Source organism: Neomonachus schauinslandi, chromosome 13 (genome assembly GCF_002201575.2).
Source record: "Neomonachus schauinslandi chromosome 13, ASM220157v2, whole genome shotgun sequence".
Lineage (NCBI taxonomy): Eukaryota > Metazoa > Chordata > Mammalia > Carnivora > Phocidae > Neomonachus > Neomonachus schauinslandi.
The window spans coordinates 17,849,814-17,865,618 of NC_058415.1; the positions used below are offsets into that span (position 1 = coordinate 17,849,814).

The 15,805-nt window shown below is 40.2% G+C and overlaps 1 protein-coding gene across 3 annotated transcripts in view; it reads left to right on the forward strand.

The window, feature by feature from the left end:
* PCSK5 (proprotein convertase subtilisin/kexin type 5) overlaps window positions 1–15,805 on the forward strand; it is a 463,530-nt gene that overhangs the window by 216,437 nt on the left and 231,288 nt on the right. For all 3 annotated transcript variants that reach the window (XM_044920816.1, XM_021689363.1, XM_021689364.2), the window contains exon 10: window positions 8,787–8,890. In XM_044920816.1, coding sequence (XP_044776751.1) covers window positions 8,787–8,890 — 104 coding nt within the window. The remainder of the gene's footprint in view (window positions 1–8,786; window positions 8,891–15,805) is intronic.

A 15,805-nucleotide genomic window follows, 5' to 3' on the forward strand; every position in this document is an offset into this window, starting at 1 on the left:
GGCAGAGATCCATCCAGAGTGAGGAATGCCAGATGAGGAGAGGATCATTTCTTAAGCAGAAGTTTGTCAGCCAGTCCCTGCAAGCAGCTCTCACCTGGCTCTTCCCCTCGTGGCCCCTCCTCCAGTAAAAGTCAGCAGTGGTGGAGTGGATCAGAGCCGGGCTCCGGAATCAGGCTGCGTATGGTGTGTTTCAGCCCTTGCTAATCATGTGACCCTGAGCAGGATCCTGACACTTCCTCTGCCTTGATGTCCTTATTTGAGTGATAAAAGTAATAGTATCTCTCACGATTGCCAGGAGAAATAAATGAAATAACAAATATAGTACTTTTCAAGTGTGCCTGGCACACAGTGAGCACTCAATAAATGCCATCTAATACTCGGTACTTTTGGAGATACATCTGTTAGGAGTTACATTCGGTACCAAAAAAGTATAGTGGGTACAGCAGGAAATCCACAAGATGTTGGTTCAGAAAGTCAAGGCTACCAAGGCTGGGTCTGTGGTATTCTCTCGGTATTTATATTTTTTAGGATTTTTTAAAAATTTTATTTATTTGAGAGAGAGAGAGAGCCACACATGAGTGGGGGAAGGGGCAGAGGGAGAGGGAGAAACAGACTCCCCACTGAGCAGGGAGCCCAACATGGGGCTTGCAATCCCAGGGCCCCAAGATCATGACCAGCGCCGAAGGCAGACGCTTAACCCACTGAGCCACCCAGGCACCTTTCCTTTCTCTTGGTCTTTTCTTAATGGCTGCTGCAGCTCCAGCCATCACATCCACATCCATTTTTTTTAAGATTTTATTTATTTATCTGAGAGAGAGAGTGAGAGAGAGAATGGGAGGGGAGAGGGTCAGAGGGAGAAGCAGACTCCTCTGAACAGGGAGCCCGTTGCGGGACTCGATCATGACCCGAGCAGAAGGCAGTCGCTTAACTGACTGAGCCACCCAGCCCCTCACATCCACATTCAGGTAGAAGGAGGAAGGAAAGAGTGGAGGAAAATTGGGGAATGCCTATAGCAGGAAAGCAAAGGCTTTCTCAGAAATGTCCAGTGGACTCCCACTTATGTTTTATTACTCAGAACTTTATCTCATGTGCACCCCCTCCCTATTGGGGAGTCCGGGGGACATGATTTTGGCATCTTACATGTAGAGTAAGGGAGGCATTAAAAAAGAAAGTTGGAATTTACCCCCTAATTCCTGCCATGATTTCTAGGACGATAGGGACAGAAGAGATAGAGTTAATGCTTGGGCTGCCTTGAAAATTTAAAAAGGAGTACGTGTTTAGTAGAGAATCATGTGTGTACTTTTTTAGGCCATGAGTATCTTGGGTCTTTAATACAGGAGATAGATGGGGAAACAAGGCTTAACTTTTGGGGGGTCTTTTGTCATTCCCCCCCCCCACTTTAGGTGACAAGCCAGCTTTGTTTTCTTAATGTAAAGTATGGAAACGTTAAACATAATTTTTCTTACTCCAGTCACATCAGCCATAAGGTTACTTGAAATGCCTCCAAAATTTCTGTTATAGATTTCTGTTAATCTTAGTTGATCTTTCCCTCAGTGTGTGTGTGCAGTGCATAAGACTTTTTAAAAATATTTTTTGTTACCGTTGACATCTAATAATTAGAAAGACTGCTAGGAGTTGACATGATAAACCAGGAGTTTCTAAAATAGAATAACATTTACTTAAAATTCTAGAATCCAAAATGCGGACTCATTTTCACTGAAGTTTAAAATGCAGGTGAGCATTGAAAATCCCTATTTTAAAATATACTTCTTTGATAAGCAGGTAGAAAAGCATCACTTTAATTCTTTGTATTCAACAGGGAAAAAATGAGAGAAAATGCTGTAATTTAGAATAATAGTAATAACAGAGATGCAGCCAAGTATTTTTGTTGCCTGTCCAAGGGTTCAACGTCTGGCTTTTGAGGCGAGAACTCTGCAAATCCCTGAACTCTGGTAGAAAAGTTTCAAAAACATTGCAGTCTGGCAGTTCAGTTAAGCAAATAAGTATGTGCAGTCTTTCATCCTAACATTTGGTACCATACGGCACTCCGATGCCCACCCAAAGAACATTCCACCATCCTCTACATCCCCTCAGTGGCCAGCTGTCAAGAGGGAAGATGTTCCCACAATAGAGAGAGAGGATTTGTTACAATCACAGTGGGTCCAGGTACTTGTTTCCCTAACCAGTCAGCTTGCTGCCCACACCATGGGCTTGTTAAAACCAGATCCGTTTGACAGATCTTAGTGGCATTATTATTTCACTAAGCACAAATAGACTGATGTGTCGAAAATGCTATTTTGCTCATTTGTTACAAGAACTAAAAAACATACCATCGAAATTTAGGAATAGAAGAAAACAGGTTAATTAAATGGAGATTCATCAAATGCTAGGATAAACTCAAAGTGGTCCTTCTGAATCGTTTTGGGATGAGAGGTTGTGCATCTCAGTCCATCATGATGACTGTTGTCTTTGGGAGTCTGTCATGTGCCAGGCAGTCTGTATTCATTACCGTGAGTCCTTGCAACCACCCTGCAGAGTGTGTATTACTGTCTCTACACTCAGCTGAGAAAACTGAGTCCCCAAGGGTGTCAGTAAATTACCTAGCATTTCAGAAGCATCAGGTAGCAAGTCATGATTTACCCCAAGTCTTCCTGACTCTAAAGCATCATTCTCATGTGACTATGAGCTATGCTTATTATTATTTTTGAGAACAAATTTAAATGAGAAATAAAAATAACGTGGAAAGCAATGTCTTACTGCAGGATTATGTCAATTCACTTACAACTGCATATGTATTCATGCTGAGTGCCGGACAACCCGCAAAATGAGCAGAAAAGGGAAAGTGAGGGCTGTCCTCCAGTTTCCTTCCCAGACTTGGGTTTCTCACAGCTTGACTGGGATGAGCTTGGTGGGGAAGCTCTCATTCTGTCACATTTTGTCTACTTCAAGAGATTTCAAAGCTCGGGGATGAAAATGAGGATCAGACATGGATTCGAGGTTGCAGGGTACATGAAGAGAAAGAGGCTTGTAGAATGGCCAGAATTTACAGCCTTAGGGTAATACCATTGGGGGGAATTAAGTGTATAGGGAGGTATAGGGAGAAGTAGTATGAAGTTCCGCTGTTGTGAATTGATTTCAGTGCATGTGATCTCAAGTTAGTGTACCTTTGTGTGACCATTCATCAAATTTTATTCCCCAAGAGTTTATGTAGCAAAGCATTTCAGGGAAATGGTTATTGAGCTTACCAACAAAATACCATTTTTTTTGTAAAGCTGCAGAAAATTTAATTGATGTGTTTTCGGTGTAATGACAAATCCTGCAGATAAGCCAAGATGTATAAAGGAAAGAAGACAATTCAATTTCAGTGGCAGAGTTTTTCTTTTGTCAGTTAGGGACTTTCTTCCCTAAAGTTTATTCAGAGACCCAATTAATGTACCTTTGGTTTATTATACTCACCTCAGGTAGTCAGTGAATGGTGTATACAAGAGAGTATAATAAAAATTTGGCTTGGGTAGTCCTCAACCAGTCTTCTCTTTCCTTTTGTCTTTTCTACTTCGGTTCAGGTATGGATGGATCATAAGTAGGTGTCCCAGTGATACCAGGACAAGTCACGTTTCCACATCGGGAGGTGTGTTTTCTGTTAGTACACCCAGTTTTAGGCCTGGAGCTTTTGAATTAATGTAGAGTACACGGTCCAACATGACGCAACAGAACAAAAACACACTCCCATTAGCAAGATCTACTCCTCTTTGCAGTGGGACTGACCGTCTGATGATCCGCTTCATTACCTGACAAAAGAAGATTGGTTTCCTTTGTTGGATGGTCGGTATTTTATTCTAGAATCATCATTGGCATGCACTGGGTACAGTCAGAATAATGTTTTTACCAACCTCCGCGGGCTTCAAACACTTTCTCATCTTTCTTACTCTAGCTCACAATGAATCTTTCCCCATAATTGCCAATTTATTTAGCATCTGTACAATGACATTAATTTTCTGGCTACTTGTTCCCATTTCTACTTTACACAGTCTTAAGTAACATAAAACGAGACTGGTTTTTGTCTCGGGTTTTTTTGTTGAATATTTAGTCAGTTGGATGATGGCTGATGGGTTGTGCAGTTTCCCCATGGGCCTGGTTCATGAAATTGCTCATCATTGCATTAGATAGAATCGCTCTTGTATGTAAAGAAGATAGTCTGGTTCAGGAAACAGTTTTCGTTATCTGGATCTGCTACTGCTGCTCCTGTTGATAAATTCTCTTTCCTTACCAAGATGTGTATGTGTTGTTCCTTGTATCGGTTGCCTTTTAACTGCCTGTGATGATAGATCCATCTGGGGGCTTGAGGGGAGGGGAAGATTACTTCTTGTTTCTTTTTAATAAATGCAGGTGAGTCAGTCACTAAGGCTCCAAAATTGGTCCTTGTTTTTTAAGGACCTCCAAGTACAGATTGATTTCAAATGGCTCACACATATGCAGGATTAGCTGCGAAAACTCATGGGGAGAAAATTTGTTTTGTTTTGTTTCATTTAAGTGCTAGCAGTTGCACTTAGGAGCCCAATAAGAAGTACTAGACAAAATGTCTTTCTTGGGATACGTCGTCCTCCTTCTAAATCTACTCTTGGGGCCATGAAATACTTTGAGCGGCTCAGAACAGAAATAGAACACCAGGTAGCGGTCGTGTCATTAATTATCCTGTTTTTGCTGCTGGAAACTAGAATTGTTTGAGATGGGGTTCAGATGAGCTCCCCTGACTGGAGAAAAGCAAGGTGGCAAGTTCATAATCATAATGTTAAATAATACAGTGTTATGACCTACAGTAGAAGCATATGATACTGTGTTATAAAAATAATCTGATATGTCCTAGTTTAGTATCTTTCCATTTACCTTTGATAGAGTGTGTAAGCCTTTGGAACCTAAAACCCAAATTAAGACTTGAGAGTCTCCTGAATTCGATGGCAAACAAAAATCCGCCAACTGAGTTGAGAGACACAGAGCAGGTACGAAAATGGTGTGACCACGAGGACATGACATGCCACACTTGGCCTCCTGATCCAGTTGTCAAAGAGCCACCTGATGCACCACTGCGTGTATGTCTGTTCCACTTTGGGGGGTCCATCCGGAAATGGCGTTAAATAGTAAGTGATAGCATAGGATCTGCAGCCTGCCAGGTGCAGCTGGTTTGAATTGTAGCTCTACCGCTAACTACCTCTGTGTACTCGAGTTACCGTGTATAACTCGGAGTCTCCATTTTGCCATCTGTGAAATGGGAATAAAACTATTACCTATGTTCATATGATGTTTAAGACTACACAGTGATAATGATGTACAACACGCACTACCTGGCCCTGGCCAAGTGCTCATTTAATGTTGGTTATTAACTTGAAGCCCCTAAACGATGCAAACCTTCCTAACAGGAAAAGATTGCACCTCTAGAACTCCCCCAGAAAATCATGTATGTTTTATTGCCTTGAAAGGTCATAGCTTGCTAGCCACGTTTTGCAGGCATTTATAAATGTTGCCCTTTTAGTGTATATTGTGGTTTAAAGGTAGTTGTCAATTAATTCCAGAAAGAAACCTAAGGGGTATGTGGCCTAAATCCTTGTGGCTTTTAATCGGCTCAGTGGTCCCCAGGCTCAGAATTGAGAGAAGCTGCTCCTTTCCTCCAGGTCGGTTATACTCATGGCATTTTGGTTATTGTTTGCCCCCAAAGCTCTTGGTGCTCCGTCTTCTGTTCTTGGAGCTGAGAGGGATCTTGGTGTTCAGAAGCCAGTGGAGTATGGCTCCAGGGTAATCGGCAGACGGGGATCCGTTCTAGGGGGTCCTACTTTACCACTGTGGCCTGGAAAGTTCCCAGCACAGGGCATACAGCCGTCTCTTTGCTTTCACTGTGTGTTTCACTGTGGCATACCAGAAGTTTCATAGTCTGACTGCTTCACTTCTGCAACATCCCCGAGAGCATCAGTACAAATAGGTCATAAAATGTGAATCAGACTTCCCCCTAAGTACAAGTCCTCTCAGGATACTAGCAAATTAACCTACGGCTATTTCCTGAGCCAATAATCAGTTACCCTCCCACGGGTAGAAACACCACGGATGCAAAAATCCCTTGGTTTCCTGTATTAACTTCCTCACTTTATTTTGGCGAAATTCAGGAAATTTTGAAATTAAATGATTTCTGAACTTGTGCGTTATCAAATGTCAGAGTAAAATCACCTGCATGCCGCATTCTTTCCATGCACAGTTTCAATTTCCGGAAGCTAATTTCTTCCTTCTAATTACAAGTACTCCAAGAAGAGCTAGTTTTTACAACCCAGCATGAGAGCAAGTAACTCCCGTTTCTTCAGGCTGATTTGAATGCGGAGGCTTCCTGAATCGGCCTGAATACAACTGCTTAAGGCTCGAGATAAATGGTCCCTGTTCTGTCACCATCATCATCATTGTTATATTATCAGTGCTAAGGGTCACTAGGGAAATGGTCTCCCGATGGTCAGACCCTGTGCTTGATGTTTCCAAAGGAATCTTGCCCTGGTGATAAGTAACATAGAAACTTGTTTCATTTCTTTTTCTTTTCCATTTTTTTTTTTTTTTTTTTGGTTTTCTATAAAGAATAATATTTAAAATGTGGACATTTTAGCTGTGTGTTAAATGTTATTTTAAACTCACTAGGTTGATTTAGACGTATTTATCAAATCCAGGTGTACTTTTACGTATCTTGCTGTTTGCTCATGAAAAAACAAAACAAAACAAAAAAAGTACGTGTGTCTATTTGAGAGGATTCTGCTGTACCATAAATAAGTGGCTGGAGAGTCTTGCAAGACTGGGCTTTTCTGTTGTTGCTCTTTGCCCCTCACCCAAATAATTACCCTGGGAAAGAGGAGATGAGCATTACATCTCAGATCAGGAAAAACATCTTATGGTGACCGTAGTGTTCAGAATTACCCCTTGACTCTTTTCCTAATTTTTCTGACCATGGTGCGAGCACTCTACTGAATTATTCTGTGGATTCGGTTTCAATCAGCAAAGGGCCAAATCATGCTATTTGTTTTAGAAGCGAAACTTACCCACCTCCCGGGCCCCATCCCACAACCTCCCTCCCTCTCCAGAATTTCGTGCGTTATTAGGTTCTAAACTTGGTTCCTAACAAGTGTTGTGTAAAACAAAACAGAAATAAATCTGTTTCCCTTGTTCTTATATTTTTAAAATTCGTGATGTTGGGTTTCAATTTCCTTAGTATAAGTTACATTGTGAATGCAACCTTACAGAACAGTCTACCTCCAGTCTTGCTCCCTCTTTGGAAATGGCAGTACTGTCTCTCTTATTTTTAATCTAAGGGCATAGCGAAGCGAAGTGGTATCAGAACTCTATAGTACTTTTCTCTCCCCATCTCCTTCATGTTCAAGCCACCACATGGGAGCCGTGGCTCAAAACTTAGCAGAATGTTGTACTGTCTACCACTTCTTGATGGCTTATTTCACACCAGGAACTAGGTTAAGTACATGGCGTCACTTTCATTCAATCAGTACGATTAAGTAAAGTAGGTATTAGCATCCACATGCTAAATGGGGAAGCTGAAACCTTGAGAAGTCAATTTCACATAAGTAGGAAACTGGGGAAACGCAATATAAAGTAAAGTAGTGTGCTGTTCCATCATTGAAAATGAGCTATAATTAAGATACCAGGTTTTCCCTCTGCCTGGGAGATGCCCACGTCCATCTGCACACGTATGGGGGGCCATAGGGATTACCACGTGCTCCTGTCATACCTCAAGGAAGGTAGCAAATTATCATCCCCCTCCCTTCAATGTTCTTACCCAGGCTTGGCAAATATCCTTCTAAAATTAAGGTGGACGACGAGAAACAGAATTAGCTACCGAGGCTGCGTGATAACTGCCATATTTCCCAGTTAAGTAAAAGACTGTAACACCTGACATTCGAGACTAAAATGAAGAGGTGTCTTGATGAGAATTTCATGCGTGCATTGAGTCAAATGCCTTCCAGTGTATACGTACTCTTTGAAAGAGAACAGAAGTCTGTGCACCAGTACCTGGATTTGCTTTCTATATGTTTTTGAGTGGTATTGTGGTTCTCCAATGAAAAGGACTTCTGCTCAATGTCTTTGTGCTCTTCAATGCTAACAATCACAAGAAGTAGGTATCCAATAATTTAATATAATAACTACTTATTGCAGATTAAGGGTACTCCCATAGCTGTGTCTTGGAGCCCAGCTTTGAGCTCTGTACCGAATTCTCTTTCTTTGAGAGCATTGACACCTGGGGACTCGGTTCAGTTGAGGTTTTTTCTATATCCCATACATACACGCAGAATACTAGTAAGTTCTTTGTTAAATTACAAATCAACTACCTGGTGATACAGCTGGACAAGGAGTGTTCCAGAAGACTTTGGTTTTGACTTTAGGTGATAGTAATTTTCAGATGTTGATGCAAGCTTTTACACAAAGGACGACCAGGCCAGAATTGGGAGCCATTTTGTTGAGGAAACTGGAAATCCTCACCCTTTTAAAAAACTGAGTGACAGCCAACTAATCCCACATGATTTCCAAAATTCAAGGTTACATTTTCTGCCTCCCTCAGACTAACGTCACTTCTCCACGTTGAGAAAGAACCAGAGCGGCATTTGGCTTCTGTTCACCCCCAAACCCAAGTCACTGACCCTTTGTTTTTAGTACTTTGCCATTTTGCTTTTGCTTTTTTAATTTGCTTGTGACTCTCTGCTTCCCCAGTCTTTTTTTTTTTTTGGTACAATGATTCTTACCTTGTCTTTCCCCAGTCCGTTTCTGACCTGGAGAGACGTGCAGCATGTTATTGTCAGGACTTCCCGTGCGGGACATTTGAACGCTAATGACTGGAAAACCAATGCTGCTGGTTTTAAGGGTGAGAACTTCTTTCATATTCTGTCACAGGCAAAATATTTTTATTTTTCCCCCATTTTAAATGGAGAGCCGGAAGTAGAATCCCTCCAAAGAAACTTGAAATTGTGTGCTGACACACAGAGAGCTGGCTCTTTGAGTAACTAAAACGCAGATTGATTTTTTTTTTTTAAATTCAAACAGCACATAAAAGGCAGATTTCTTTGGCTTCCCACATCATAGGTCAATTTCTTAAAAGACAACCAACTTCCAAGTATAGTCGACCTATGGGGCTTCTCATTAGTTTGTGATTGCTGTCATTGGTTATCTGAGTGGTGTTTGTCACAATGTGTGTAGAACGTCCTCATCTTCTATAGTGATTACTTCCATTTCAGTAATGACTGGTATATTTTGTTCACTGTTAGTTCCTAGGCCATGCTTGCTTTGTTTTTGTTTTTGTTTTTTATTAAAATTTCACAAACCCCTAACTCTAAGACATTACTTTATATGAATGAAAAGTGCTTCTGAAGCTTTAAAACATACAGTCTTTATACAATTATGCACATCATATCATAAGTGCTGACTGTTTTTCCCATGGCTGAGGATTATAGTTCCCTCAAAGTGTCTTACTAATGGTGGGCAGTTTGTTTATCATCATCCATAACATATGTTATAATAAAAAGAAAATACTTATACAAGGCAGATGTCCTAAAGTTTCACATGACTTAAATTTTAATCCACTAATATTGTTACAGCAAAGATTACTCTTGGTCATATCTGCAGACTTAAATTTACTCCCAAATAATGTTCGTATCATTATATATCCCTATGGATGAAAACGAGTATCCCATACCACAGGGAATAGTGACTTAATAATTGAGGTTCTGGTCCCCAGATCTTTGGTAACATGTCGAATCATTCTGGGCAAGTCATTTAAGTATTTTGGGCCCTAACTTCCCCATCTTAAACATTTTAGAAGCTGAATAATATTATCTACGTATGATTTCTTAAATATGATTTTAATATATCTTTAGTGAACTATACCCAGTGTATGCAAATATCCATGCTGGAAATGTAAAATGTAATTTTTAAAATTACTTGCAATTATAGTCTCATGCTTAGCCAAATATACCAGATAACCAGTGTCATATAAAGTATTTCTTTGGTTAGCATCTTCACTGAAGACTTCACTCCATGTTTAGAAAAAGAAGAATATCCCTCTGCTTTTGAGTAGTATGAGACCCCTCTCCTTACTCTTAGACTATATAATGCAGCAGTGTTCAATGAGCTTTTAATCTAAAGAGTTGTAAATTCTTTTTGGGATCACATTGTCTGAAGCCCAAATCGAGACACTGGATCCCAAAATTGCAGTTGTTACGCGTGGCATCAAAAATATGTGAAATTACAGTTGTCGGAGAAAACACAGGAGGTACTTAGCCATAGGTATGTTTCATTTTGATTTAGCCTCCGCACCCTCTCAGCTCTTACTGTCTAAATCCATGAGGCTGGGAGGTGGGTCTGGGGAGGGGGAAGAAGGGACCAAAACATAACCTTGGCTGGTTCAGTGCGCTGCAGTGAACTTTTTAGCAGAAGGTTCACAGACTAAGTACATTGACCTCCATGAAGCTGAGGAATCAACTTTAACCCAAATAAAAGTCTTAGTTTTACTTATTCCTTTTTGGCAAGTTAAAAAGAGCAAATGGTTCTAATAAAAAACGCAACTCTTTTGAAAACCTCTGTTGGTTTTGGAGAGGGGGGAAACAGAGGATTTAGACTAACTCCCCAGATCCCAACCTGAGTCTGAAGGGGGCTATGCAGTGCTCTGGCAAGGAGGAAAGAGCATTTTACTCTTGCACGTGGCAATATTTAGTATAATATTTCACTCTTCTCTTAGCTTGCTGCCAAGAGTAACAATTAAAGTTCGCTTTTTCATAGATGAATTACCCTGAACAGTCTGGACTCCCAGTGGAATTGTTTTGTAATTTTGTTGATGGCAAGCCCCATATTTCATCTAAACATGATCATAATAAGAATAATTTTGTAAAGAGCTATATTCTTCCCTACCCTAAGCATTACCATCCCCTCCCTGGTGTCCCACAAATAAAAGTGTATTAAGGCAGAGGCTCTCAGGAGAAGCCACGTGCTTTGGGAAAGGAGAGGATGCAGGTCACTGGGGTAGAGCAAAGATGGGCGACTTTTTATGAAATAAGAACTGAACAAACAAACAAAAATAGCTAATGCTTGGAAGGGCTTCATGCAACGAGAGCTCAGCGAGAGCTCGTATTTTAAATTAGGTCAGCCAGCTTTTGCAGGCCTCGCTTGGCAGGAACACAGGGCCACACACTTCTCCTTAGACAGGAGAAGCCAGAAGTTGCCTGCCTGCGAACAGGAGCCCATAGTCCTGGTCGTGGCTGCTCTCTGCCCTAATGCAGAGTGAGGTGTGTGCCTGAAAGGAATCCCAACGCATCTGGGTTCCCCGGGGCTTGCCTTTGTGCCCGTAATGTTGAGCAATTTAAGTTGTTTGAAGAGTGTTTAAAAAAACAAACAAACAAACAAGAAAACCTGAGAAGAGTTTCACAGATTGCTGGGTAGGTGTACTTCCGCACTGGCGATCTCAATATCAACATGAGCATTTCCTTCTCTCATCAGGTAAAGCAGAAGCAGCTGAAAGTAGCAACCAATTCAGTATGGGGGTCTTGTCATCGATACGCTTGATAGTCATCACTGATAATTTCAGAGAAGCCAACACCCTGAAGAACAGTTTCTCACCAGACCCTGCCAAGTCCTGACATTTCTGCATGCACTGTCCTTACATTTCTTCAGACAGAACCATATGTACTGCAGCTCAGGCAGAGAGTAGAACCAGATGATCTAGCAGCTAGACCGGTGGGGGCCTCTCCGCAAGGAGGACTCGATGCATTCTAATCCACATGTGTTACGGACCTGGAAAATGCAAGCGAGTCCCTCCAGCAGCAGCTGCTGACTTCCTTTTGACGGCACAGGCAGGCTCTCATTCAGGCGAGGAGGTTAGCCTTGAAAAACCAAGGAATATGGCTCTCTGCTGACTCATCTGTGTGTTTTCTCCAAGGAAGGGATTACCCTGGAGTTGCATGCTGATGAGCTGGGTGCACAGTTTCCTCCTCTTTTTCTGTGTTCTCATTATAGTAACATGGCTATAAACGATCGGATAGTTAGATTAGCTCACGGTGAAGGGAGCCCCAAAGCTGGAAGCTACTTATCAATATTTTTATGCTAATGATACCTCAATTTTTAACAATTTTAATTGAACTAAGATTATTCTCTCTGCTTCGTAAATAATAATAATAATAATCTCTTCTGGTATAGTTAAAAGGTCTTTTGCAGAAGATCTGTTTTTCAGAGTAAACATAGTCCAATGAGTACATACGTATGGAAACTGACTAAACAATATTTGGATGGTTCATTGTGTATTGAATAATTTTGGCTAAATTTCATACACATTTTGACTTTCAACTTTCTCCAGAGATAAGTTTCTTTAAAAATAAATGGAATAAATATCATGCATTTATCAAAGAATCTCCTTGAGGTTATTCATGAGGATAGGAAAGTATTTGTATGAGGCCAGATGAACAGATGTGATATTTGCCACTAGAAAACTGAAATCCGAATTCCCGTATTTTGCTACCGATCAGCATTTGCAATGCCGGCAGATGACTTTGGCATTAAATCATTTATTTGGGTTTTTTCCCAGTGTTATTTCCTTCTCCTTTGATGCCTTCCCTTCCCCCTTATGAATAGTCTCTAGTTTTTTTTTTTTTTCCTTTTCTATGCTTTTTAATACCCCGTCCATGCTCCTCCTTGAAATGCACAAATCAGCTGTAGAACAAGCAAGGGCTTTTTGCCATTTGAGTGGTTTTCTTCACAGAACTTAATTTATGCAGTCTCTTCATTTATTTATTTACAAATACTTGCTGAGCACCTTCAGCACACCAGCCCAACACATGAAGTGCACCCAGAAAGGGGAAGCAAAAGGAAATGTCAGGGCGGCCCCATGGCATTGCCTACTCTGATCTGGACACGGTATGATTTATGTACAGAAACAGAAATTTACACTGCACTTTTCTTCCCTTCCTCCAAGCCCAAACGATCTGCCAGGTCATGTTTATAAAATGTGTCGATGCAAATTTCCCTGGTCATGGCAAATGCAGCCTAACCTCAGCAGGAAAAGGCATCTGATGTAGTGACTATCTTTTGGGGCGAGTCATGGATATTTTGACCAGCTCTGTTTGTGCATAGAGGATACATGGACCAACCCCACCATGCTGAGGACTTTCATTCCGCATTCTTCTAGAATCCATGGCTCCTATCATTTCAGGAAGCACTTAGCTCTTTGTGATGATCCCCTCTGTTCTGCTTTAATCTGTGGAACCTGCAAATCCACTGCCCCCATCCCCCTCCCCGTTGTCTGGGCTGTGCCCTGCAGGCTGATCCTCTCCCCCCGCCCCGCCTCCCTCCACCCCACCACCCCCCCAGTTCATACCTGTGGTTTGTGGATGCACTTAGAAGTACAATTGAATGCATGCAACGTCGGTGCTCTAGTTTTTTTCAAAGTGTCTGTATTTGGATTATATGACTGTATACAGTTAAACTCTCTTAAATTTAGGAACAGGAATAGACATCAGATAATAAATTAGGACCTTCTGTCATCTTTACTAGGCGAAAGAATGAAAAATATGTCATTGAAAATCAAAAATGACAACTAAGTGAGCGAGGTTACCACGCCTTCCATTTCACTGCCCTCCCAGACTATGTAAGTCTCTCTTTTTCTACCAGCATGTTGCTGAAACCTCCCCATCCCCACTGACTCTTTCTTTGACCATCACTAAACTACTAGACTTTTTTTTTTTTTTTTCATTTCTAACTGATTTCCCACCATGGGAAAACAATTGACAGTCTAACATGACTTCTTAGCCTCCAAGGCCCTAACTTTTAATAACCTTTATTACCTTTAATTGCCATCATTTTATTTCCACTGGTAAGGCTGGTAATTTTAAGATGTTCCAATATATTTTTAATACCTACCTGTCTTGCTTTCAGTCTGTAACACTTATTAAAAAGAATTAGCAGTGCTGAAACCATTAAGCATGCCATGTGTTGAATTGAAACTAAAGGTTTTGAAATGTGTTCTTTTTTGAGTGTGTGAAGTGATATCTGATGTATTACCGTTTGAAAGGGTAAAGCTATATTTTATGTTATTATTGCACTGCACAAATAATAGTTCATCTTTGCCACTTAGCATGCTGATGTGATGTTGGTAGTGATGATTAAAGCTACATAATTGGTAATCTGCACATTATGTTTTTGAAGAAAGGTCAAAGTGAAATGTTATTCACCTGGTCAGTGTCAGGGGTGGTATTAGAATCAGCTGCTTGATTCCAGTCCCTGTCCAATCTGTACAAATAAGTCATTGAGTTCTTCTAATGCAAAGAAAAAGGGGGAGTAAATACATTTGATTCTATCGAATAAAATGTGCTCATTGGAAATGCCACCTGATTTTCTTTCAAGATGCCATGTTTTATACTATTGTACTCTGTGAACTCAATTTCATTTAATATGTATTAACTTAAAACCTTTCCTTTCCTATTTACTGACCATTGAATACATGAGCTTATCTTCTTGCTCATTTACCAAAAAAAGGTGTGAATCACATAATTTCAGGATTTTGTCTTTATCCATTTGTCTGGTGGATGATTTACCTAAATATCTACCTGAGAACAGTAATACGGAACTCCTGACAGCAAACCGCTTGATCGCTGCATAATCTAGAGTCCTTTTCCAAAATATCCACTTGTCCCATCAGAGTGTTCCACTCATACTTCCTAAATATGTGAGGTTTAAGAATGCCTTCTACCAATGAAAAATGTTTTCTCCATGTTGATCTTTGAAAGGTAGCATTAGGTTTGTTAGATTTTGGGGGGTGTTTTGTTCACTTGTGTTTTGCTTTCTCATCCCTAAGTGCATAAGTTTTAAATGCATGCGGTTTCACACTTAAAATCCATCTTCAAAATGGAATTAAAATGATGGTTGCTCTAAGTGACTATTATCCCTCTACCAGATATAATTAGTTAATGAAGGGAATTATGTGTGGAGTAGTTTTGTGGCTTTGCCATAATCTTAAGAACCTTTAAATTCTAGTAGACAGTCTGTTATTGATATTTTCTGTGGCCTTTGAGGAAGCCAATTAAAGTTTTTGTATCTTGGTTTTTTAGAATGTGGGTAACTCATACCAAACATAATGAGAAGGCTGAGTTGAATGAAAAGTGCTTTGAAAGTGGAAAGTACCAAATATAAAAAGAGTCCTCTTTTAAAAAGAGAGTCTTAAATGTATATTTTCGTATGGCACAGCTTCCTGCTCCTTGAAATGAGGATACAAATATAGAACTATGCTTGAATTAGAATGCTTTGTTGGGGTTGGAATTAATTAAATTACCTTGAGTGGGGCGAGAGAAAAAATGAATTTAGGACTTTGTAATAAAATCATCACTAATATATCATATAATTTTTATCCCATAATCGCAGATCAATATGACTATAGTATAATCATATATCAAACACAGCTATACTTAAATTCTATTTTGCAAATCAGTTTTAATCTTTAAATGTCACCTTGGCTTCAACCTACTAAATCTTAACAGTTGTAATTAATTGCTTCAACATAGGAACTAGTGATAGAAATCTGAACAGATTATAGCTATCAATGTCCTACTGACTCTTGAGTCATTAATATACATTATGCAAGCTGTGAGCATAAAATATTATTTTTTAACAATATGCAAAAGCTTGTACACTTCAGAGGGAGTTGATGTCTCCTTTTGTGTAATCACCTGATGAAAATCAATTTCACTAATTCTAATGAGGCTGGAGTTCCCCAGGTATTTTTAAAAGTCTTCCTTCAGGGCGC